The following is a 21,262-nucleotide window of genomic DNA, read 5'->3' as shown; positions in this document are numbered from 1 at the left end:
AGCCGCAACGTCGACTTTCTCGATCTTCACTGCTTCAGCCTCCACCCGCCATGTGCGTCCGAAAGGGTAAGCTACAGCCGACCCGAGGACCGCACCTGCGCCGGCAATAATAGCTCCACTCTCGCCGACTGGAACCTTATCAGTCGGCTCACGTCTTATCGAGCCAGACGCGGCGAACACGATTGTACAGTACTATTTGGCGGGCCATGATCGGCCAAGTGCTTCAATATTTCTGCATTGCCAGGGCACAATTCGAGGTCAGAGGCAGTATGTCCTACGCGGTGTAAGTGGTTTCATTCAGTGCTACGCTTTACCATCTGCGAAGCAATCTTCCAGCCAGCTTTGATCGGTTCCCTCATTCCCTTCTCTCGTTCACCAACTTGCATTGGCGCTGGCTATGGCACGTACGATCCGCATCGCGGCGGCCCAGATGGGTGCTACCCATCGCACTGACCCACGCAACAAAACACTGAACCGTATGTTGTCACTGCTGGAGCAGGCAAGCAGCCAAGGTGCAGAACTCGTGCTGTTCCCAGAGACCGCTTTCACTACGTTCTTCCCGCGTTACCTCATCAACGATGCGGACGAGCTGGCTTCTTGGTTTGAACACGGCGATGTCACGAAGTCCCCAAATGCGGCACCTCTTTTCGACAAAGCTCGTGAGCTCGGTGTCGACGTCTCCGTTGGCTTCGCAGAAGCTGCTGAGAATGGGGAGCGTTTCAACACGAGTGTCTACTACCACGCCAAGTCTGGATCTGTCATTGCCAAGTATAGGAAGATACATCTACCAGGCGACTTCGAACCTTTTGCAGATCCGGAGGCTACGAACCAACTGGAGAAGAGGTACTTCAAGCCTGGTGATCTTGGCTTTGAAGCATTCCGCGTGCCTGATCTTGCAGACGGGACTGAGCCGATCATGGGCATGATGGTAAATACATCGCCACCAAATCTGCCAGTTAAGTCCCGCTGATTGATGTATAGATTTGCAATGACCGACGCTGGTCTGAAGCATGGCGCTGCCTAGGCCTGCAAGGAGCAGAAGTTGTTCTCTGCGGCTACAACACCGCTGGCTTTGCGCCGCATCTCTGGGGTTCAGACAAGAATCAGGATCCAAGGGTCGCCGAGCAGACGGCGCTCTTCCATCACAAGCTGGTTATGCAGCATGGCAGCTACACTAATGCTGCATTCTCGGTGTCGGCGGCGCGGTGTGGAATGGACGACGGAAAGTACTCGCTCATCGGAGGCTCATGCATTGTCGGTCCGGAAGGCGACGTCCTAGCGGAAGCGAAGACCACCGAAGACGAGATTGTAATTGCGGACTGCGATCTTGACTTGTGCACGCAAGGCAAGTCAAGAACGTTCGATTTCGGACGACACAGACGCGTTGAGCATTACCAGAGGATAGCGAACCAGACTGGAGTCGTACCGCCACCAATGCTGAAAGACATGAAGGCGAGAGGCGCTAATGGTGTCCCTGCCACGAATGGAACTTTGACAAATGGTACGCACGAGATTGCAGAGCGACCACTACCACGAGGTGGAAGGAAGATACGTGTGCTTATCTGCAATCCAAACGCTACCGAATCAATGACAGCCAACTGCGTGAAGATGGTCGAGCCTACTCTACCTTCCGACGTCGAAGTAGTGGGATTCACATCACCTCCGCCGGCTCCGTCTGCGGTAGAAGGTAATTTCGACAACATCATGAGCGCTGCCGCCGCCGCACGTGCCATCATACCGCTCCAGCAACGGGAAGGTTACGACGCAATGCTAGTAGCGTGCTATTCAGATCACGCTCTCATCCGCATGCTGCGGGAAGAGTTCGATGTCCCAGTCATCGGCATCATGGAGGCCAGTCTCTTCGCAGCTAGAACGCTTGGGGCACGTTTCGGCATTGTCGCAACCTCAAGGCGGAGTCAGGTCATGCACGCAGACGCCGTTCGGCATTATGGCATGGATGGCTTTTGCGCGGGAGTGGGTTCCTGCGATCTTGGCGTGCTTGATCTGGAGAGGAAGCCGAGGCAGGAAGTTCTGAAGATTATGCAGGATGTGGCCGTCAAACTGGCTGGGCAAGGTGCAGAAGTGCTTACGCTCGGCTGCGCTGGCATGACGGATATGAAGATGGCTGTTGAGGAAGCGGTGGGTGAGACAGTCCGTGTGGTTGACGGGGTAAGTGAGGTTCGTTCCAGACGTGTTGTAGATCGTTGCTAACCTTGTTCTCTCGTCTGATAGGTTGTTGCTGGTGTTCACCACCTCGTCGGATTGGTACGTTTGGGTGGGAAGACCGCGAAGTCGGGATTGTATGCTTCAAGCGCACAAGGCAGGAAGGCGAGAGGGCAAGACTACGTTTGAGGCGAAAAGAAGAGCATGATCATTGATCGTTAGCGCTGGCTGTGCGCTCAGTTCGCTGCTTGAACAGCCATCCAACAGCGACCAGCGAGCTTGCCAGCATGCACAATGTGGTGAACCATACCACGTCAGAGTATCTGCCGAGACCATAGCTGTCGATATTGATAGCGGTGCTCCTTCGAACCAGACGGCTACTGATGGGTCCCTCGAGGATGTTAGCGACGCCTCTTTCGAAGCTGAATAGCCCGTAAAGCAACATAGCAAACTCTTCGTCTTTCCCTCCATCACTCGACACGGTCAGGAACGTGCACATTCTGGTGTATAAGACACTGTAACTTGCGCTAAAGAAGCCCCATATCATCGCGAAAGGGGCAAGACGAGCCGTACCTTTGGCCGGGCCCCAAAGGAAGAGTGATCCCAAGCCGGGAATGAGCGCAGAGGCTGCCACTGGAAAGTAGATGTTGGCTTTGTCGGAGATCCAGCCCTGCCATATCTGGCCAAGAATTTGCGACAATGAGACAAGAGCCAGAAGGCCTGCGCTGGTCGATGCCGGTAAGCCAAGATCTTCCGCAAATGACGGGATGTAGATATTAGGTATGAACTATGTCAAGTGTGGTCAGCGAAAATCTTACCATGAATACGGCTCGGACTGAATACTTACAAACCCTAAACCTTGTATGAAGATAGCAGCAGCAAAGAGCACGAAATGGATGCTTGTGCAGCTACGCATTATCTGTTCTACTACGATCCTACTGCTCTGCTGCGTGCTGTTTTGGTAATGGAGTGCAGACTCCGCCGCAACTCGTGGCCGGATGAAGAGGAATCCTGGTCCAGCTACGATTACGGTCAGTAGAACGTAGCCTCTTAGCACGTTTCGAAAGCCGAATCGCTCTAATGACCAGTCCAGGATGACTGGGAATACAAGGCCAGAAACACCGGACGCTCCGAACAGAATGCCGTACGCGAGTCCCCGCTTCACCAAGAACCACTCGTTGAGCATGAACAAGAATGGCGTATAGCATATGACCCATCCACAGCCGTACAAGAAGCCCTGGCAGAGCTGCAGATGCCAAGTTCGGCTTGCAAACGAAGCGCCAATGAGGCCGATCAGGCACAGCAGCCATCCCGCGAAACACATTGCTCGGCGGTGTTGTGGCCATCGCAACGCAATAGCGTTCGTGACTGGCATACCGAGGTAGCTTATGCCAGTTGCCAATGTGCCTATAGTGGCTATGTCGTCGCTATCCTTGAACAGTTCATGTGCGGAGTAGTATCGCTGGAAGACGCCAAAGGCAAGTGGAAACCCCCAAATCATTGCCTCAACAAGCCAGCATCCTGCCAAAAACGTCCACGCTTTGCGGCCGCCGTCAACCGGCGGCAGCTCAGTGGAGGAAGTGCTGGATGCATCGTTCGAGATCAAATGTCCCAATTCGGACGAAGCGGTTGTGTCCGTAGACAGCCGGTCTGTCAGTGCTTGCAGCGCGATGCTGTCGCGGCGCCCGGTGGAACATGCTGCTTCATGATTGATTCCTAGCATCAGACTCCATGTCCGGCTGCGAAGCCGAGCAGAGCGAAGTGTGTAAGAGGCGCTGGCATATGGATAGCGAAGGAAGTCAAGAGTTCCTCAGACGGCTGTGACCGATTGGTGGATTGTGCTCAGGCGTGCCATCAAACACTGTTCTCCACTGTCTACTTCCATGCCGAGATAAACCGACACCGAGAAGCGAAGCCTCCGCAGGTTCCTCACGGTATATGAAGACATCGTCTGTACATACGCCTGCGCTTACCAACGCGCATAGGCACCATCGCTACACAAACGCCATAGGCGAGCTTCCCTGCTCCTTCCCAAGCGGTAGTCTTCCTCCCACCAAGCGCGTCTATAGATGAATCATTCCACCGCCTTCCTCATACCCACTCCCTCACATGCATAGTACCTCGGGCATCACGGGTCGTCTGCATCATCGAAGGCAAGTATGCACTGCACCGTCTAAAAATGCCTCAAACTCTTCCTTCGCGCTGCTGGCTACCTGCCGTTTGCCGGGCGTCAAGTGCGCACGATTGAGCAGTGCTTTAGTCGCTCAGTTCGCATCTCTGCTGCTCGAGGCGACTGTGGCACTGATTGGGTTGGCCCGCCTTCTTCAGCTAGACTGCGATGCCATCGCACGATCCCAGGGTAGTGCCAATCATGAAACGGTATCCTCATGTGGTGTTTGCCATGCAAGAATGAAGCTTGTAAGCAGCGGACTCATCTCTTCCGCGCGGAGGTGGAGGTAAGGCGCAATCAAGTAAAGCTGCACTCCCACTTTCACCGTGCTGCTCAGCGTTCAACCTTCGACCTCGCATTCACCAAAGTCATGGCCAAAAAGCCAAGGATCACCACCGCCGCTGCACTCCCGTACGGCAACCCGTAGTATGCCAATGGGTGATCGTGATGGTGTGCCTTATGCGGATTCAGCACCTCCTGGCTGAGCAACTGTGTCATGATCTTTGCTTGCTCAAGCGTGATGGGCTGTCCCTCTTCGACGCCCGCACGCTCAAGCAAAGCTTGACACGTAGGACTGGCGGTCGCGGGTTGAGGTGCGATAGGGTGGCCGTTGGCTTCTGCAGCCTTGGTGCCGTCGGCGCGTATGGGGTCCTGAGCGGGTGATTTACGGAGCTTGGAAGGCGAGTGATCACCGCGAAGCGCTGCGTTCTCCTTCCGCTTCTGCTCGACCATTTCGGCGAGAGACTGTCGTACCTCGTCCCGCTCCGCTTCCGCCGTTTCGGCGCGTTGCCGGTAGGTCTCCATCGTCTGCTTCATTTCGTCCATCGACGCTCTCAGCCTATCGAGCTGAGTCTGCAGGTCTGGTGGTGAAGTTGGCGAAACGGCCGTATCTGTTTCTCGAGCGGCGCCATCGTCATCCTTAGTAGGCGAGTCACGCCGCTCAAGCCTCTGTGCCCGCTCTTCGGCACTCTCGCGTGCGGTCCGCTCCTGCGCGAGCTCGTTTTCAAGACTTTTCATCTTCTCGCTCTGGCTGGTGAGCTCACCCTTTGCCAGCTTCAACTCTTCGCACAAGCGTAGTATGTCGCCAGAATGGTCAATGCGGGTCGGTGAACTACTGTTGGACGTTGGCAGGAAGGTCTCGTCACGTCGGAGTAAAGGTCGAATGATTGGATCCGCAAGTGCCCGCGCCACATCCGGCTTCTCTGGTAGTGGTGCCTGCGGAGGTGGTGCGGGCGGTTCAGAGAAGTGTGCTTTCAGATCCAGCTTCGACTTCGTAGGGGACGGTCGTGCCTTATCAAAGCTCTGCTTAAGCTCTTTCATAGGAGGCTCGCCCTTACCGCTCAGCATGCTGTCGAGCATTTGGCGCGCTCGCGCAATATCTTGGGCTTGTTGCATGGCCAGCTTCGTCTCGGCCTACCTTCATTAGTTGATCATTCGAGCACATTTATCGCTGCTACTTACATTGAGTCTCTTCATGATCTGCTCGACCGTAATTGGATTCGCCCAAGCGCGCATTTGCTGACTTTGGCCAGCCACGCCCGCAAGCATACCACCTTGTGCGACACCTTGGATACTCGCTGAAGCGCGGCTGTTGAGCGAGCCTTGACTGCCCGTCCGCTTGAGCTGGTGTGGCGCGCCGAGTAAGCCACCATTCACGCTCGGGTCCAGATCGCCGAAGTTTAACGGGTCGTTTCCTTGTGTGTATATGCCGGCATGTTCGATTTTGGCTGCAACTTTATGGTGAACCACAGTCTTCTGATCCTCTGACACGATGTCGATGCCAAGCTCCAAAACGTCCTGCTCCCGTAATTCTCTAGGCTCACTCTCTTTGTTCTCTTGGCTCAAGCGCATGCCGTTCACAAAAGTACCATTGCTTGACTTGACATCTCGTATGAAGATTCGACCTTGCCTGTCCGCCCACACTTCTGCATGCTGTCGGGAAAGCACCTTCGAGTCAAAGTAGCCATTGAGCGGAGTTGGTATGGTCTTCTGATTGGTCTGCCTGCCTATCTTTAGAAGCTCAGGATAGTACGGCACAGTGATGGTCTTCCTTTCAAACGTGCCATTCATCGGTGATAGGTGCAGGATCGCAGGTGGCTCGGCCGGTGCAGCGGGTCGCACGGCGCCATTGGTCGACACGCTATTGCCGTTTGCCATGTGGACTGAAGGCTGAAGCGGAGTCTGCAGTGCAGATACAGCTGACGTTGCAGTTGGTCCGGAAGATGCCGAGCTCACTGGTTGCGGTCGTGCAGTTGACAGACCGGTAGCAGGTTCAGACTTTGTAGGGGGCCATAAACCTCGGGACGGCTTCTTCCTCGTCCAGCTCCCTGGCTCCGATGGCGGCGCACTGGAGCCGTTCGTCTGCACTGAGGTGGCAGAGATGGTGGAAGTCGTAGAGTTATTGGAGGCCAAGGAGGAAGATGAGTTCTGCCGCTGCACAGACTTGCGAGGACCTCCAGCGAACATCTTGCTCGCTTCATCCGTGTTCATTGCGCCGAAGTCGTTGCCATTAGTAGTCCATCCGGGGCGGGTGTTAGGTTGGAAGGAGGCCAGCGGGGCAGCAACCGCCGTCATCGAGTTAGCGGAGCGGCAATAACAGCGGCGCTTGCTGTGTACTCCTTCTCCTCGTAAGCCGACCGCTGCTGCTCCTTCCGCCTCTGAATGTCGTTATGTTGCTCTTAATAATACAGTGAAAGGCTGTAATGAAGTTCTCGGCCCTCATGGACCGGGGCGTGGGTGCACCACAATGGGTTGGCAAAAAGCACGGTCCGCGTGTCGTGTGCTCTTCGAAGATGACGTGGTTATGGTGACTGGGCTCGGTACCGCTCTAGAGCCAGTCGATGGTGCTCCGGATATGTCGAGAAGGTAAATTACCGAGAATGGTCTCTTCAAAACGCCCGCTCAGCGCTCGTCGTCGGCGGCATGGGGCTGAGGGATTGGTGTCATGAAAGGAGGCCCTTTGCGGCCCGGCAGGCGGCGGCTGCTGAGATGTACGCCACACGCGAGACCCGTGGCGCTCTTGTTGCGTCCTACGCTCTTCCCACCAGATCGTGAGCCATCTCCAGTATTGCCAATGCGTTCAGTCGTGCGGGGATGATGTTTTCGCTGCACGCATCCCGTGTCAAGCGAACCCATCCGCCGCGGCACCTCCCGAAGCCACGCTTTGTCATGCGTGAGCAGCCATACTGGGGAAAGCTTTGCGGAGATCGCCTCGGTCTCAGTACTCTTGAGAGACACACAATCTGTCGCTAGACTTCCGGATCATCTGCCTACAAGATGCCTCCCGTTCCTGCTGGTGCCGCCGGGGGCATGAGCGGACCCTCGACATTCGACAAGGGTATAATAGCCTGACAGCCTACAGAGAGTGCGCGGATCGCTAACGGAAGCCAGCCAAAATGGGTGCGATGATGGGTGGAAGTAGGTCACGCAAAGTGTAGGGGACTGGGAGAGTAACTTACCAGCATGCGCAGCTGTCGGCACGATCATTGGCTTCATCTTCGGCGCAACGAATATCATACGATATGGCCCTGGACCGAACGGCATGCTTCGGACGCTAGGGCAGTACATGCTAGGCTCAGCCGCCACATTTGGGTGCGCAAGATCGTCTCTACCTCTACGGAGAAACGTACTAACTACGATCAGCTTCTTTATGTCTATTGGCACAACGATCCGCACAGAAAGCTCCCCAATAGTCACGGAAGCATTCAAAAGAGCACAAGCACGGAATGGCAGGCCTATGATCATGCCAATGGATCAAGTGGCACAGAGGCGGCGGGTAGTGCAGGGTTCGTGATGATGTACGACTCTGAGAGAATCTTGTAACGTTCCAGCGACTGCATACAATCGGCGTTGTAAGACTTCGGATGGGCGGCGTTCGCATGGCGGAAAGACGTCAAGTGAGTGCTGTTCTCCATATCCTTCCGTATTGAATTAGCAGCTCTGCTGAAGTACCAAGATTAGCCTACGCCATCCGAACACCTGGCTGGTTAAGCGTCGTCCAGGTGTTCTCATGGTTGGGATGAGCGCGCTCTTTCCACTTTTGGTTCACGTGCCTTCCGCGTAGGAAGATGTGAGCGCACCCCTCCGTTGCGTGGGACTTCACTCGTATTGGAACCTCACTCGTCCAATATCGCATAGAAACTTTTTGCTCAACTCGCCATTCCCAAGCCTCTGGACGGACGTAAACCGTAACATAACCTTGCTAACAAAGGCTACTCTTCGCTCGACAGCGAAACTTGACTGGGCTGGGCTCTCTATCCTTGAGGTACTGTGATGGCGACCGAGCCCCCAAGCATCATCGCCGCCTTCACTGCGTTGATCGTGGCCATTGAGAAGCAGCTTAAGGACACCGCTACCCTTCCGGCTATCCCGCAAAATGAGTTCAAGCTCGTCGAAGAGTTTTTGAACAAGAGGCGCTGTGAGCAGGACCTAGGAACACTACAGCAATTGGTCGACCGACTGAAAGGCCATATGGGAGTGTCTCCGATTACTGACCTCGTTACGGTGGGCTTTGGAATCATAATAGGGCATTCTAACAAACTAGCTGAAAATCAGAAGTAAGTAACGTGGAGTGTTCGAGAAATACCCACACTTACACTCACAGCACGTTTGGGACGCGTATCGCCTCCCTTGAGCACGCAAGCTCGCTAGGCACGACTGAAGTCGAGGCGACAGCTTCGACATGTGAGGACGCACTCTCGCAGGTGTTTGAGGGAGCCGCTGTCGTCTTGAGCAGCGAAAGGACGAACAATGGCGATGTAATATCAAACATGCAGACCCAGCGCTTTATGGCCGCATCGACCCCTACACTGTTCGGGGGTGAAGATCCTCGCCGTAGAAGAAGCCGTCCCGTCCATGCGGTCAAAACTTTCCTGGCGGTGTCCGACGTATCGGGTCAAGCCCAGGGAGCCTACTCAGGAAGCATGCTAGAGCATGTAACTGCACAAGCCTCACCCCAGCAACACGAGGACAGATATGCTACTGAGGCTACATATAACAACGGACAGGGTGTTACTAACAATGACCTTGACGACCTTTATTCCGTTAGGACGGATGGTATAGCTGCCTCGGAGGCAACACGTGCTATCACGGTGCTGGGAAAGAGCGACACTGTCATCGCGGCGCCTCCACTGCTCGAGCCTCCTGCGAGGGATGAGTCAACGGCCCCGCCAGCTGTACGTACCGCCCTGTCGAATGCTACAGTAACCTTAGAAGATGATGCCAGCTCAAACATTATGGTCATGCCGCGCGATACCTCCTCCTCTACCAGCCTCACGCAGCTATACAACAACTTCGGTATCCGGCCTACGAGCGGTCATACTACGGCCCTCATAGCCGCAGATACAGGTGAAGTTGACGATCATATAAAGTTCGGAAATACAGCTGCACCAAGGCGTCGTCCACAGACCAGGCGTCGACCCACTCAGCCCACGGCGAATCACGCGACTACGCACAGGCAGGCGCAGACACTCGAAACAGAGAACTCCAACAAGACGAAGACGAGAAAGCGAACAGCATCGCAAATTGCTCGCACTGAGCAGTCACCTGCTGCAGACTTCGAGGAGCCTCCGACGGGCAATACTGGGCCGGCCAAGAAGATGCCGAGAAGGCAGACTTGATATTCCAAGCGAAGCGTAAATGTGAAGAGTAAACATGACAGAGGCCCATAAAGCGTCGGTGGGCGTGGATGTGTTAACACAACTGCCGGAGTCTTTGCACTCCAGAGCCGGAGGAGACAATAGTTTTGTACAGTGAATAAGTGCTAGTAGTATCATGTGCCGCAACTCGTTCAGCAAATCACAACTTTATCTTTGCAGTAAGGAATGTCTTTGGTTCTAGGCGCCTCGGAACGCACGGTGCCGTTTCCTGATCCATAGAACCATGGAGCGCCAAACGGGGCAAGTGCGGGGAAGGTCTGGGATGGAGAAGGGCAAGCGAGCTTCAACCGCTCACGCGCTGCAGGTACTCGGTACGAAGATAGCGTGGGAGGGTGCGGCTCAAGGTGGACGCAAGACTGCTGACGGAATACGTACACTTGATCGGAAAAGCTGGTGATCATCGCGTGCCTGGCCGACACACCTGGGGCCAACCTAGAGCAAATACCAACCTAAACCAAGCAACCAGGAGCATGGCTACTCACACTCTCTCCCGCCGTATCGCGACAAGGCTCAGCAACAAGCGACCAGAGTCCTTGGTACGACCCTTCTCCACCACACACAGGCACGCCAAATCACCCGCCCTTTCCGACATCGAACCAGATCAAGGCCACATCTTCGACTCCAAACAGAAAGACTTCCGCGACAACCTCGCCGAAGCGCAACGGAGAAAGAAAGAACAAGACCGTCAGTCAGCTCTCCAGTCAGCGTCCACCCAAGCCGCTAAGTCCTCTTCTTCCTCCTCTCCCAAATCTACCATCTCCGAATACCTTGACGCTGCGGGCCTAGGCTCACTTTCTAATGCTGCAGGCGAAGCACAACGCAGGACCGCAGACCATGGCAAGAAGAAGGCTCCGTCAGGCGGGCTGAGCAGTTTCATCTACGGAACCGAGGAGGGTAGGGAGATGGATCGGGAGATTGAGCGCAGCTTCTCGCAGGTGCTGGCGAGAGGGAAGTATGTGCATAGCATTGTGCTTCATGAGGTGAAGCCGGATAAGGTGGATGAGTATGTTGAACTGGTGGGGAAGTGGTATCCCAAGGTTGCGAACGACCCGCATAACAAGGTGCATTTGGTTGGCAGCTGGAGGACGGAGGTAGGAGACTGCGATACGTTCGGTACGTGCAACTTCTGCTGACGGCACCTTAACCGTGGGAGCACATGCTAATCTACGTGTGTAGTTCACATCTGGGAGTACCAACGCTACGCCGGCTACCACGCCTCGCTACACAGCAGTCGCAGCCACCCGGAGTACGCTGACTTCGATCGCAAGCTTCGGACTCTGATTAACAGCAAGAATACTTCGCTTATGCAAGAGTTCCGGTTCTGGCCAACAAGTCCGCCGCGGAAGCTTGGTGGAGTGTTTGAGCTGCGATCATACACCCTACATCCTGGTAATTTGCTAGAGTGGGAGACACACTGGCAGAAGGGCTTGGCAGCACGGAGAGAAGTGATGGAAGGTCAGTTGATAGTCGTGTGCCTTGGTTTGATCTATGCTGATGTTAGTACAGGCGTCGGAGCTTGGTTCGTACAGATTGGTGATCTAAACGCAGTGCACCATCTCTGGCAATTTGCAGATCTGGAAGAGCGTAGAGCACGGCGTGAGCAGAGCTGGAGTGTCTCAGGCTGGGGTGAAACGGTACACAAGACTGTGCCACTCATTCAGAGCATGAAGAGTAGGATCATGGTTCCAATGCCCTGGAGTCCGATCGGTTGATGCGGGAAGTGCTTAGCATGGGGAGGCGTTGAGAGTTGTTGCGGCCTGGAAATGGTGGTGAGCTGGCACGCCAAGAAACATATTGCGAGGCACAATTCCATTACATGCACGACTTCACAGCAAGATCATACACCGATACGAGCAGTATGAGCTATGTGAAGGAACGCGGTGAATGAGGACCATTGCAGCTCGCGCCATTGGCGCGCACTACATCAAACGTTCCCCACAACGCGTCAAATTTGGCTCGAACTTTCAAGTCCAACGACTTTGTTCACTGCTTCAGTGAGATGTTTTTCACGACCTTCTCTTAGTAGAAGGCCGCGCCTCACTTCTCGCCCCTTGCGTGCTCGGGACATCCATCTCTGATCTTAAACAAGTGCTGGGGTCCTAGCAAAACGTGTTCAAGTCGTGAAAATGGTCTACATCCGCCACGAGCAGCTCGAAAGGCTCAAAGAATACCAGTATTCCGGTGTTGATCACAGTCTAATATCTCGCTACGTCCTCAAGCCGTACTGGTGGAGTCAAGTCATCAAGGTCTTCCCGCTATCCGTCGCTCCCAATGCAATCACACTTGCTGGCTTTGGCTTCGTCATCATCAATATACTGACTATGCTTTACTACACTCCAACGCTGGACCAGGACTGTCCGCCCTGGGTTTACGCTTCCTGGTCTATCGGGCTGTTCCTGTATCAGACCTTCGACGCAATTGACGGAGCACAAGCACGACGTACACGCCAGAGCGGTCCACTTGGCGAGCTATTCGACCACGGAGTCGATGCGCTGAACACCTGCCTCGAGACGTTGCTATTCGCCGCGACGATGAAGTTGGGACAGACTTGGCGGACGATGTTCCCGCTTTTCGGCACGTTACTTACTTTCTACGTCCAGACGTGGGATGAGTATCACACCAAGACTCTGACTCTAGGGTTGATGTCCGGTCCCGTTGAAGGCGTCTTGTTGCAGTGCTACGTCTTTGCTTTTACCGCGCTTAAAGGTGGAGGATGGTATTGGGAGCAGCCTGCCCTGCCCACATTAGGCTTTCCGTATATGGACTTCCTGCCGCGAGATCTGTATGAGCTGGACTTCGGGAGCTTCTTCATGGTTGTCGCGGGCGTCTTGTTGGTGTGCAATACGGCTGAGAGGTATGTAGACATACGATCTCTTTACTTGCAGTGTCGGTCAGTGACAAAGAGTACAGCATTTTCAACGTCGTTTCTGCTCGAACGAAGCGTGGCGAGCCTGCAGTCACCGCGATGTTGGGACTTGCTCCCTTTTTTGCCATCTGGACGTTGATCGTTGCGTACCTTGCGCTCCAACCGGTCGTACTAACGAGCCATCTGGTTCCCTTCGTCTTCTACGTCGGCCTCATTAACTCCTACAGCGTGGGCCAGATGATCACGGCACACCTTACCAAGTCAGCTTTCCCATACCAGAATGTCCTGGCCCTACCTCTGCTCATCGGCGTGATCGATGCAATAGGTCCGAAGGCACAGGAGACTGTTGGCATGGGTTGGCCTAGTGTATTTGGCAGCGGAGTCTACCAAGTCGGCTTTATGTTCGTCTGCCTGGGCTTTGCAATCGGCGTCTACGGCAGCTTTGTCATTGATGTGATTGTCACGATCTGCGATTACCTGGACATTTGGTGCTTGCGGATCAAGCATCCCTGGACTGCTGAGCTGGAGCAAACCGACAGGAAGAAGATCAACTAAGTCCGGGCAGCGTACTCCGCCATTCGAAGCTCCCCGCCTTGCCCCGCCTCCTCTGCCTTCGAAGAATATCTTAGTCTTTAGTGCTAGTGATGATGGCCACGACAATGCTCCGCTCAACCGGTGATAGCGTGGTGTTATAGCGAGGATGCGGCTAGATTGGAACTGTAATAGTCAAGGGCGGAATGGCAAGTTGTAGCTTAAACTACGCTTTGTGAAGCACAACCACTTTGCTAACACAGTGAGTTTAAAGCTGGACTCGATAGTCTTAGTGTTTCAGGCCATCACCGACTTGGTATTCTCTCGACACGTTCTTCACCCAAGACTAGCCGTTCGACCAGGCATACCTCCAATCATGTCGGGCAAGGTCGAGCAACCGCTACAGCTCGTTCCCGAAATCGAACCTGACCACAGAGCCGCTAACGGTGTCAATGGGCACGCTGAATCGTCGACTACCACATCACGTTTCGATCCTCACTTCACCGACGCCGTCATTAACGCCACCGGACCAAAAGCCACTCCACGGATGCGCAAGGTGATTGCGAGCCTAACCAGACACCTGCATGACTTCCTTCGCGAGAATGAGATCAAGATTGACGAGTACATGGCTGCCATCGACTTGGTAAGTCGTTGAGTTGTCGCCATACTTGACTCACTATCTCGGGACGACTAACGGCACGATCAGATGAACTGGGCAGGCAGGATGTCTGACGCGAAACGCAACGAAGGCCAACTCCTCAGCGACATCCTCGGAATTGAATCGCTCGTAGACGAAATCACCTACAAACTGGCAGATGACGCCAAAGACGCACCCACAGCTACCGCCATTCTGGGTCCCTTCTGGCGACAAGATGCTCCCAAACGCAAAATGGGCGACACGATCGTCTTCGGCATCGACGACGGCGACAACACCCTCATGCACGGCAAAGTCCTGGATTACCACACCAGCAAACCGATTGAAAACGCCGAGCTGGACGTCTGGCACACGGCGCCGAACGGGCTTTACGAGCAACAGGATCCCAACCAAGTAGATATGAACCTTCGCGGCCGTTTCACCACAGGCGCAGACGGCACGTACAGCTTCTACTGTCTGCGCCCGACCTCCTACCCTGTGCCCAACGACGGACCAGCAGGCAAGTTATTGGAGCTGTTGGACCGGCATCCTATGCGGCCGGCGCACATTCACTTCATCATCACCGCACCCGGCTACAAGCCGCTTGTTACGCAGATCTTCGATCGGAGGGACAAGCATATCTCCGATGATTCTGTGTTTGCGGTTAAGGAGAGCTTGATCGTGGATTTCGCGCCGAAGGAAGGAGATCCGCAAGCACAGTTCGATTTGCAGTATGATTTCAAGTTAGCGAGCTATGAGGCGGCAAAGAAGGATGGCATGAATGGTGCTACTGAGTTGGCGCCGTGAGGCCAATGTATGGGCATCGACATTGTGTCCATTGCAGTCAAGTTCGTCGGTAGTGCACAGCTACAGTATTCTCTCCGCTTCGTTCGAGTTCTCTGTGACATCGGAGGCCCTAGGTCTACGAGATGTCTAGGTAGGTTCCAGTTACTCCTCCAGACATCTGCCTCCTAAAGCCAATCAGACAACATATCTATGCCGCCAATCTCCCGTTCCATCCCACATGAAGATCGGGGAGTACATACAATGTTGACCTTCCATCAGCCTCAAGCTCCAGGCACACGCACAAGGGAGCTGACCATAAGCTTTGGAACCGAGCAAGCACCTCCTGCGCGTGAGGATGCCGACGTAGCAGCACCCGGCTCATGTACCAGGTCATGCAGGTCGCGCAGGTCGCGCCGGTCACGCCAGCGGTGCCGCGAGTCGCGACCGACTGCTCTGCTCTGTTATTGCATGTTACTATTTATACCCACCCACGCAGCCAGCGAGTCGTTACCGAAACCACGACTCGCCCGGATACATTTGGTCAGATGATTCGAAGTCGTACGATGGGAAAACGTTTGTTGCTCTACCTCCAGTGACAAACACTCGGCTTCTCATGGTGTTGGAGGGAGAGGGAGGTATACTGCGGAGGGTGATAAGTGCAGCCGGGAGACAGGAAAGTGCGGGAAAAAAGGTTTACTGGATCTAGGCCTGCTGCCGACCGCCGCCACCGACGCTGTTGGTGCCCGAGCGGGACTAAATGTCGTGGGCACGGTCGGCCGACGAGTCAGTTTTCCAATCGTGCTTTGGAAGTCGTGAAGACCAGACCGAGCAGAGAGGGGCCGTTTCAGCGGACACTACGGCAGACGTTGGTGCACTGCGGCCTGTGCGCTCCGCTTCAATCAACCACGAGTTTCCTCCACCAAGGTTCAACCACTTGACTGTTGAACAGCACACCAATGCTCTTGTCAGACAGACGGGAGGAACCACGCAAAGATGCTATACATACCGTAGCAAACTTGTTAATGGAGCAGAATGTTGCGATACACGTGTCGTAGCGCGCGAGGGAGTCGGACCCAATGCATCGCCGACGAGTGGACCAAGCTGTGCCGCTTTATTACTGTACGTCCAGTAAGATTCTGCTACACCGGATTGGGCGAAATAGCCCCACTTGGCCATGTGTAGCGACGATGAGTGTACCAGGGTATGTGGTCGATTTGCCGGGCTTCCCCAGGCCATCGATCTCAGTCTGTATTATAAGACCGAGGGGCTGCTGAGGACTTAGACTAGAGGTAGGTCGATGCGCTATCGAGAGCCAATCTCACTTACTACGTTCTAAACGCTTTCGCATGCTCCGTGAGGGAGAACCATACGGTCCATACCTATGGCGCGCAAGGAACAAAACACTCTTCTAGAGTTATGCACAAGCAGCCTGAAGCTTGGCAATACCTGCGCAGTACATTTGTTGGAATACCTTAGTGAAGCGCGCAACCCACGTCACGGTTCCAGAGAGTTCGCCGAGGAGTTTCTAGAGACAAGTCGTCCGCTCTTTGCTGCAAATACCGGTTTAGCTGAAGCAGAACGCAGTCGAATACAGTTCCCAGCCGATAAATCAAACGAGCTGCTTGACGTTCTGCGTCGATATCAGACGAACTTCAGCGTGGTTAAGAACGTGGTTAACAAACTTCTCGAAGATGAACATAGAAAAGGGGTCAGTAAGCTTGCCAGGAGCTTTCGTATGATGTTCAGTGAAGGGGAAATGAACAAGCTAACGGAATCCATCATCCAATGCCGGGAAGTCGCAAGGAAGAGCTCTCTGATCTTCACCTGGATGCTAGGTCAGGTCAATGTCGACACCGGATTATGCATCGGTTATACAGCGCTCGCGGCAATCCTTGGTCGTGCGGACCCCACGCGAGGCGTACCGAGAGTCATGTCCGTGAACGCTATTGACACACTTCCGGGTGGTCGAGGAGCAATGCGTGACGCCGAGGACAAGTTGTCTGGTACTAATCGAAACTTGCCGCGGGATTTCCCTTCTCCTGAGTGGTCTGAGATTCCAGACATCCGCGGACGAGAGAGCTGGAGTGACCCTCCTCGAGGTCAGGGCTCAAGCAGAGGAACGCTCGTCTCGCATACATTTACGCCACAAAGCGCCGTAAATACAGCGGCAACCAGTGATCGGCTTTCCGACGTGTCGGCGGAGACCGTCAATGATACCGGGCAGCCTCCGAGCTTAGATGACATGCCAAGAAGTCCAATCCGGACAAAGGTCGATCTAACAACGGTATCCAGATGGCGGCCAACGCACAACCAGGGTGCGAGCGCCCCGTCTGCTCAAACAGCTCTGCTTGTCGCTGTCCGGGGATCCAATCATAAAATGGTCGAGCATCTGCTGGATGGAGGAGTGCCTCCAGACGGCACCTTAGAGTGCAACCTGCTGCGAGTAGCTATTATGAAGCATGACATTGACAGCGTCCGCTTGCTCCTACTCTTCGGAGCGGATCCAAATGCCAAAGACAAGGACCAGTTCACACCCCTCTATGCTGCAACGGAGACCTTGTTTATCGAAGCGGCGCGCTTGTTGGTAAAGTACGGCGCGGATCCGGATCTTCCAGCAGGGCCTGGTCAAGGCACTCCATTCGCCCTGAGTCTCCGCCACGGCACGGGAGCCTTAGCACAGCTGTATCTCAAGTATAACGCCGATCCCAATAAGGTTCTGGGAAGCGGTGATACGTCGTTCATGCACGCAATCAACTCGACCGTTCCACGGCAGCTTATCGAGCTCATGTTGATCTACGAAGCTGATCCCAATGCAAAAGACAGCCACGGCGAGATTCCACTGTTTAAAGCTATCAATGCAGACCGTGTGGATATTGTTACGCTCTTGCTGAGCAACGGTGCAAACCCAAACCTGCCAGGACCGAAGCACATGCTCTGGCCCGCCGTCCACAAACCGCCAATTCTCGACTGTCTCCTCCAGAAAGGTGCCGATCTGCGACGCGCCCCGGGCGTCCTCGAGCTCGCCACGTCGATCAACTCTCTTGAAAGCGTCCAAATCCTTCTGAAGCATTCCGCAGACCCAAACGCGAAGAAGGATGGCATCTTTACGCCACTCTGCTCCGCAATTAGAGACAACCGAGAAAGCTTGGTGCAGATCATCCTTGCTGCCGGAGCGGATCCCAATCTTCCAGCTTCGGAGTATCCGGCGTTCAAATGTGTGACACATCACCGCACCCATTTACTGCCTGGCTTGGTCGAGGCAGGCGCGGACCTCAACCACCCTAAGGGGATAATAGAGACGGCCGTGGCGCACAATGATCAAGACGCGCTGCTATACCTGCTCAAGGCCAAGGTCGACCCGAACGCTCGGGACGCTGCCGGTCATACAGCGCTGACGACCGCGATATCCAAAAACGACATCGGCTTCATCGAAATCCTTCTGGCTCACGGTGCGGACCCCGGAGTGCGCGGGCACGAGTGGCCAGTCAACATGGCCGTCAAAGAGCCGTCAATACTGGCTCTAGTCCTTGCACATCTGCCGACGAACAGGATTCCCAAGGGCGCACTCGAACTCGCCGTTCAAGCCGACCAACTGGACAGCGTCAAACTGCTGCTGGCCAAAGGCGTCAACGTCGAGGAGAAGAACGGAGGTGTGTTCAGTCCCCTTACAACGAGCATCCGAGAGAACCGGAAAGCCATTTTCCAGTATCTGCTGGATGAGGCTGGGGCCGATCCCAATCTACCCGGCGAGCACCTCCCCATCATCAAAGCCATTCGGCGGCATCGCGAGGACGATCTATCGTACATAAAACACCTCCTTGCCAAGGGCGCGGACATCAACCTGATGTACCGAGGGTGGAACGCAGTGCTGCAGGCATTAGATAAAGGGGATACGCAGATATTGCGCCTGCTGGTTAATCTTGGGGACCCCGATCTCGAAGTCAAAGACGAAGACGGGAATAGCGTGTTGGAGATCACGCGTATGAGGAACATGCAAGAGGAAGAGCAAATCCTTACGTCCGCGAAGACGCATGGCCCACCGAAGAGCGTGAGAGAGGCTAATCGGCATTTGCGACAGTTGGCACCCACTGAGAGGTGATGTTACGAATGGGACAGCCATCATTGTACGGAGTGATGCGGATGTACGATCTAGAGAATCGTGCACCTCACCGGGAAGATCCGCATTTCGCTATACGCTTAGCCCGTTTCGTCTCCGGGATTAGTGACGCCGGTGAAGAGGGTCCGCGAGCGACAACCCAAAAACCCGCTGACTCTTCTTCATAGCGGCTTTGCTTCACGTTTGGAGCGACGGTGCGAATTATGCTGCAGACTACCAGGCGTACAGTTAGCCACGCATACGAACTGGCTGCTGTGTATGGCCAACCTGCATTAACCATCTGCAACACGCAGATTTTTGCAAAGCCTTGGCTGGCATGTACCGGACGGATTCGCCTCTTCACAAATTCCGTTGTACCAAGACGATCTTTCAATGCAACCTACGATGTAGCCCACGCGTCGCGTCTCAGTATCAAGGCAGGACGTGAGGCATCGTACCAGGGTACCTTACATCCATCTTTCACAAAGCGCAAATCACGAACAGCTCGTTTCGCCACCGTTGCAAATTTCCCCTCGAAGCAAACCCAGGAGTATGGAGCGATCGTTGTCGGCGCAGGTCCGGCCGGCGTCACATGTGTTGGGAACCTCCTGGAACGAGGTGTAGCGCCAATTCTCTGGGTCGATCCCGCGTTCAATGGAGGCCGGGTCAATGCCAAGTATCGAGAAGTGCCGTCCAATACAAAGGTGCAGTTGTTCATCGACTTTGCTACGGCTGTAACACCGTTCAGACAGACGATCAGCGACGGTACACCGAAGGAACCGACGAACCGAAGCGGGTCCGTTGCGTTCGGCGAGCAGAGAGACAGTCTTTGGGACTTGCGACAGCTCGATCCAACAAAAGGCTGCCACCTTAGCCATGCAGCAGATATGATTTTGACTCTTACGAAAGGTTTGCTACAACGGCCAGACGTAGTCGGTCAAAGGGGCTACGTCACAGACGCAGAGCTTGATCTGGAAACCGAGCGATGGTCGGTGAACGTTGAAGGTGAAGCGCAAATGGCAACGGCTACCACGAAGAGGGTTGTCTTCTGCACTGGCTCGTCGCCCACAGAAGCGCCTCTACCGGAGAATGTTAATGATACACCGCGCATCGACCTCGATGATGCTCTATCACCAACACTGCTCACCAAGAAGCTGACGCCGTTGGGCCCAACGACGATCTCAGTCATCGGAGCATCCCATTCCGCTATATTGGTGCTGCGCAACCTCTATAACCTGGCCGCATCTGCTAAGCCCGACTTGAGGATACGTTGGTGCACAAGACATGCTCTTCGCTACGCAGAGTACATGGATAACTGGATTCTGCGCGATAACACCGGCCTGAAGGGCGAAGTCGCCACCTGGGCCAAAGAGCATCTTGAGCCCGAAGTGTTCCCAAAAAGCCCTGTGAGCAAGTTCATCGATGTCATCACTTACGAAAAAGGTGAGGAGCAAAAGGCATTCGAGCAGCATCTGCCGGGCTCGGACTTTGTGATCCAGGCCATTGGGTATACGCGCGAACCGATTCCACGCCTACGGACGAGCAAGGGCGAGGAAATCGATCCACATTACGACCACGAGAACGGCACCTTTACATACGCGGCAGGTCCAGAACCTGGTACGCAACGGCTTCCGGGCTTGTACGGTGCTGGCATCGCATGGCCCGAGCGGGTCAAGGATCCGTATGGTAACGTGGAGTATGCGGTAGGCTTCTGGAAGTTTATGAAGTACGTGAAAAGGGTCAGTCCGCATTGGAATTGAGCGTAGTCGTTCCCAAAGGGTTGCTTTAGCGAGGCGCTGGAGGCAACTGTCGGTCATATTCGGGCAAGCTAGTAAAGCAGCAAACGTGATGTTCGTCGAGCAATGCAAGTCTACCTTTCGGATGACTTGCGACCTAGCCTGAGTGTCTCTTTCAAGGATAGCATTGCTCTCCTGTAAGAAGCTTCAGTCGATAAGTGAGTGCATGTTTGTTCCATCTCGCCGACGCTGAGCTTCAATACCGCGCACGGACCTGTCAATCTTGGCATCCCGGAAACGCTCGCCCTCGCTCTCCATCATGCCCAACCTGCTCACGAGACACCTCCCTCGTGGATCTCCTCCAAACACCCTGATCTTCACTCTATCATCTCCGTCGTAGAGTGGGTGTCGAGAGAACAACGAAGCTCACCGTCTCGAGCATCTCTGTCAATGATGCAGATAGTCTAAGATCTTTCCTCAGCAACCGAGACAATCCCTTCCGCCTACCACAACCGCGTCACGTGGCTCAATGTGGTCCAGAGGCAGTCCCACCTCTGCACAAGAAGGTAGAAGGAGTGCATAGAGAACGGCAGGCTGGGTCCTCACCGTAGGGCAGCCGCCGT

At 54.6% G+C, this 21,262-nt stretch overlaps 11 protein-coding genes across 11 annotated transcripts; 8 read left to right on the top strand and 3 right to left on the bottom strand.

The window, feature by feature from the left end:
• The first annotated feature begins 162 nt into the window (after nt 1–162).
• Nucleotides 163–2,691, top strand: BAUCODRAFT_32586 (uncharacterized protein). Its single transcript, XM_007676328.1, has 3 exons — nt 163–928; nt 982–2,169; nt 2,233–2,691. The coding sequence occupies exons 1-3, from the start codon at nt 398–400 to the stop codon at nt 2,350–2,352; spliced, it is 1,839 nt and encodes a 612-aa protein (XP_007674518.1). The 5' UTR covers nt 163–397; the 3' UTR covers nt 2,353–2,691.
• Nucleotides 2,692–3,055: 364 nt separating this feature from the next.
• On the top strand, nt 3,056–3,883 carry BAUCODRAFT_23284 (uncharacterized protein; the record flags this gene model as incomplete). The annotated part of the gene is made up of 2 exons (XM_007676134.1): nt 3,056–3,194; nt 3,252–3,883. The coding sequence occupies 2 exons, from the start codon at nt 3,056–3,058 to the stop codon at nt 3,881–3,883; spliced, it is 771 nt and encodes a 256-aa protein (XP_007674324.1).
• A 1,158-nt stretch (nt 3,884–5,041) lies between these two features.
• On the bottom strand, nt 5,042–6,907 carry BAUCODRAFT_48418 (uncharacterized protein; the record flags this gene model as incomplete). The annotated part of the gene is made up of 2 exons (XM_007676350.1): nt 5,042–5,746; nt 5,795–6,907. Coding segments are annotated over 2 exons (1,818 nt in total), but the record flags the coding sequence as incomplete, so codon positions are not given.
• Nucleotides 6,908–7,804: 897 nt separating this feature from the next.
• On the bottom strand, nt 7,805–8,044 carry BAUCODRAFT_58824 (uncharacterized protein; the record flags this gene model as incomplete). Its single annotated transcript, XM_007676372.1, has 1 exon — nt 7,805–8,044. A coding segment is annotated over one exon (240 nt), but the record flags the coding sequence as incomplete, so codon positions are not given.
• A 97-nt stretch (nt 8,045–8,141) lies between these two features.
• Nucleotides 8,142–10,128, top strand: BAUCODRAFT_32584 (uncharacterized protein). The gene is made up of 3 exons (XM_007676327.1): nt 8,142–8,229; nt 8,289–8,889; nt 8,937–10,128. Exons 2-3 carry the CDS (start codon nt 8,606–8,608, stop codon nt 9,949–9,951), a joined length of 1,299 nt encoding a protein of 432 aa, XP_007674517.1. The 5' UTR covers nt 8,142–8,229; nt 8,289–8,605; the 3' UTR covers nt 9,952–10,128.
• A 332-nt stretch (nt 10,129–10,460) lies between these two features.
• On the top strand, nt 10,461–11,702 carry BAUCODRAFT_67128 (uncharacterized protein; the record flags this gene model as incomplete). The annotated part of the gene is made up of 3 exons (XM_007676458.1): nt 10,461–11,103; nt 11,167–11,445; nt 11,497–11,702. 3 exons carry the CDS (start codon nt 10,461–10,463, stop codon nt 11,700–11,702), a joined length of 1,128 nt encoding a protein of 375 aa, XP_007674648.1.
• Nucleotides 11,703–11,974: 272 nt separating this feature from the next.
• On the top strand, nt 11,975–13,645 carry BAUCODRAFT_429137 (uncharacterized protein). Its single transcript, XM_007676910.1, has 2 exons — nt 11,975–12,844; nt 12,901–13,645. Exons 1-2 carry the CDS (start codon nt 12,117–12,119, stop codon nt 13,409–13,411), a joined length of 1,239 nt encoding a protein of 412 aa, XP_007675100.1. The 5' UTR covers nt 11,975–12,116; the 3' UTR covers nt 13,412–13,645.
• Nucleotide 13,646: 1 nt separating this feature from the next.
• On the top strand, nt 13,647–14,923 carry BAUCODRAFT_429138 (uncharacterized protein). The gene is made up of 2 exons (XM_007676909.1): nt 13,647–14,030; nt 14,094–14,923. The coding sequence occupies exons 1-2, from the start codon at nt 13,764–13,766 to the stop codon at nt 14,826–14,828; spliced, it is 1,002 nt and encodes a 333-aa protein (XP_007675099.1). The 5' UTR covers nt 13,647–13,763; the 3' UTR covers nt 14,829–14,923.
• Nucleotides 14,924–15,362, bottom strand: BAUCODRAFT_32583 (uncharacterized protein). Its single transcript, XM_007676326.1, has 3 exons — nt 15,319–15,362; nt 15,068–15,265; nt 14,924–14,992 (listed from the first exon to the last, which is right to left on the bottom strand). The coding sequence occupies exons 1-3, from the start codon at nt 15,342–15,344 to the stop codon at nt 14,944–14,946; spliced, it is 273 nt and encodes a 90-aa protein (XP_007674516.1). The 5' UTR covers nt 15,345–15,362; the 3' UTR covers nt 14,924–14,943.
• Nucleotides 15,363–15,460: 98 nt separating this feature from the next.
• On the top strand, nt 15,461–16,093 carry BAUCODRAFT_429140 (uncharacterized protein). The gene has a single exon (XM_007676908.1). It carries the CDS (start codon nt 15,565–15,567, stop codon nt 15,937–15,939), a length of 375 nt encoding a protein of 124 aa, XP_007675098.1. The 5' UTR covers nt 15,461–15,564; the 3' UTR covers nt 15,940–16,093.
• Nucleotides 16,094–19,127: 3,034 nt separating this feature from the next.
• On the top strand, nt 19,128–20,865 carry BAUCODRAFT_105919 (uncharacterized protein; the record flags this gene model as incomplete). The annotated part of the gene is made up of 2 exons (XM_007676907.1): nt 19,128–19,703; nt 19,749–20,865. The coding sequence occupies 2 exons, from the start codon at nt 19,128–19,130 to the stop codon at nt 20,661–20,663; spliced, it is 1,491 nt and encodes a 496-aa protein (XP_007675097.1). The 3' UTR covers nt 20,664–20,865.
• Nucleotides 20,866–21,262: the final 397 nt, after the last annotated feature.

This window comes from Baudoinia panamericana (genome assembly GCF_000338955.1).
Source record: "Baudoinia panamericana UAMH 10762 unplaced genomic scaffold BAUCOscaffold_4, whole genome shotgun sequence".
Classification (NCBI taxonomy): domain Eukaryota; kingdom Fungi; phylum Ascomycota; class Dothideomycetes; order Mycosphaerellales; family Teratosphaeriaceae; genus Baudoinia; species Baudoinia panamericana.
This window is presented reverse-complemented; position numbering and strand designations above follow the sequence as displayed.